This window comes from Apis dorsata, unplaced genomic scaffold (genome assembly GCF_000469605.1).
Source record: "Apis dorsata unplaced genomic scaffold, Apis dorsata 1.3 scaffold_437, whole genome shotgun sequence".
Taxonomy (NCBI): domain Eukaryota; kingdom Metazoa; phylum Arthropoda; class Insecta; order Hymenoptera; family Apidae; genus Apis; species Apis dorsata.
The window spans coordinates 167,364-169,457 of record NW_006263687.1 but is presented as its reverse complement, the minus strand read 5'-3'; the positions used below and the strand labels follow the sequence as shown (position 1 = coordinate 169,457).

At 42.1% G+C, this 2,094-nt stretch overlaps 1 protein-coding gene across 3 annotated transcripts in view; it reads right to left on the bottom strand.

Moving 5' to 3' along the window:
- LOC102671673 (serum response factor homolog) overlaps positions 1 to 2,094 on the bottom strand; it is a 17,085-nt gene that overhangs the window by 10,288 nt on the left and 4,703 nt on the right. The window contains exon 3 of one of the 3 annotated variants that reach the window (XM_031512457.1): positions 1,105 to 2,094. The exons of the other annotated variants lie outside the window; for them this stretch is intronic. Coding sequence (XP_031368317.1) covers positions 1,970 to 2,094 — 125 coding nt within the window. The 3' untranslated portion in view covers positions 1,105 to 1,969. Of the gene's footprint in view, positions 1 to 1,104 lie in introns of those variants that run through there. 3 annotated transcript variants of the gene reach the window in all.

The following is a 2,094-nucleotide window of genomic DNA, read 5'->3' as shown; positions in this document are numbered from 1 at the left end:
AAAAAAAAAAAAAAAAAAAAAAAGAAAGAAAAAAAAAATAATAAAAACCGCTCCCTGAGCCTATTCGCATTTATTAATATCGTGGAATAACGAAAGTAATAATTGAAATAATCGTTCTTAGCATATTAAGTACCAAAAACCTGCTATGTTAAGTACTGCTCGATCCTATCCTGAGGATGACAGGTGTCCGTAGAAACGTTCTACTCGCGATACCAAGTCGAAAGAAGAGTTAATTGCTTGAAACTCTTCCCAACGAGCCAGCCGTGGCAAAACATCGTTCTGATTGTCGTTAACAACTGTACTAGGATCTCCGAGTGTGCTTACGCGCGCGCACGTTTACCATAAGTAGCCTCGATTTTACCTCGTCGACTGATTTGGTTAAATCTTTTTAGTGCACCTGGCACGCAATTATGCGAGCTATTTTCTCGCTGTTAGCATTCTCCACACGGTCGTTTCATAAGCCTTCGACGTATCGACGTATCCGTGAAGTTGATTTGTCGACGAGAACGATATCGATAAATTAATTCAGATACGGCAGGGAATTATGCAAATGGCTTTATAATAAGCGACGTATCAAGTTTGTATGTTGGAAATGGACGATTCCATTAGAATGACGCGATAATTTATTTGAATGAAGAAAAGATTTATGAAACGACCACCGATATAAATATGTTAAATTTTACAACAATTTTCTCGATGTTAGGAAAATAATTAACAATTTTAATCGATATTAAATTAAATATACTATATCGTGTAAAAAATGAAATTTTTCAATGATGCATAATCGAACGTTGAACATTGTTACAAACGGAGGAACGTTCCCATCTAATTTATAATCATATTAAGTATTAAGAAATGTCCACCAGCACATTGAGCCCTAGGATTGTAGCGAATATCGTATCGCGATGCTACTATCCTCCCTACGTACGCACGTACAAAAAGAAAATATAACCGTACTTTCATTGACACCGGATGTGATGCGCGCCTCATCGAGAATTTCGATATTCATCGTCCGGAAAAGAAAGTCGGATGTCGTCCGGAACTTCCTCCGCCGCACTGATTCGTTATTCAGCTTGCACGCGACACACGATTTTACGCCGACTGTACGACACGTTCCCGATAACGAGGCATCAAAGTATCGTAAATACTTCGTAATGATAATGCGCCTAATTCTTCGAAACTTGCCTTGGGAATGATCACCACCAAAGAAGAAAAAAAAAAAAAATTTAACACGTTCCCACACAACTAACTGAACGCGGCGGCATTCGCGCCATGGACGGAATTGCACCGACGCCAAGGCGTCTGTTCGAGGAGCCCTTCGACGGTGTGAAAAATAACCAGGAAACAGAAGAGAAGCTTCGGAAACCTAGCACTCATTCTTACGAAGTTGAAACAAAAATGGTCGAAAGAAAAACCGTACCATAGTTGTACTCTTTCCACCGGTTTCTGCTTCTTGCTAATGAAATCGCTAGAACAATTAAGTTCCCCTATGGAGCCCTGCGTGAAACTCTATCCTACGAAACCGTAAGAGCCGTCTACACGGGAAAGAATAAGTAATCTTCAACGTGTATATATTTGAAACACGTTCAATGTACAACAGTATCCTTATCCAAAATCTACCTATTTCGAAGAGTCACCCGCGTATCGCAAGAACAGGTATCGGTCGTGAAGACGTTCGTAAGACGGGAGTCAAACTGTCGGAGCCAATCGTCGACAGTGAACGAGGGTCCCGATAAGGATACGCGGATAATTGCAGTTACATCGCCGTCACGAAGCCGGTAACTGTTCTCCAGCTTTCCGCGGACACCGACTCTTATCGAGCAACATCTCCTCTCGGCTCCTCATCACCTATAATATCCACGGATACGTTAGGCCTCGCGTTCCGACGCTTTCCTTTGCCGTTTCTTTCTTATCTTCTTCTCTCCAATATTCCAATATTCCTCGAGAGTCATCGATCAGATGAAAACGATCAGAAGAATATATACGATTGGTGTTGACGCATGCAACGGATGAGTCGGATACGCGAGCACGGTCGGAGGACGAGCGAGCGCAGGTTCAAGGGGGATAGTACTACCGTTGAGGATGCGAGTGCGA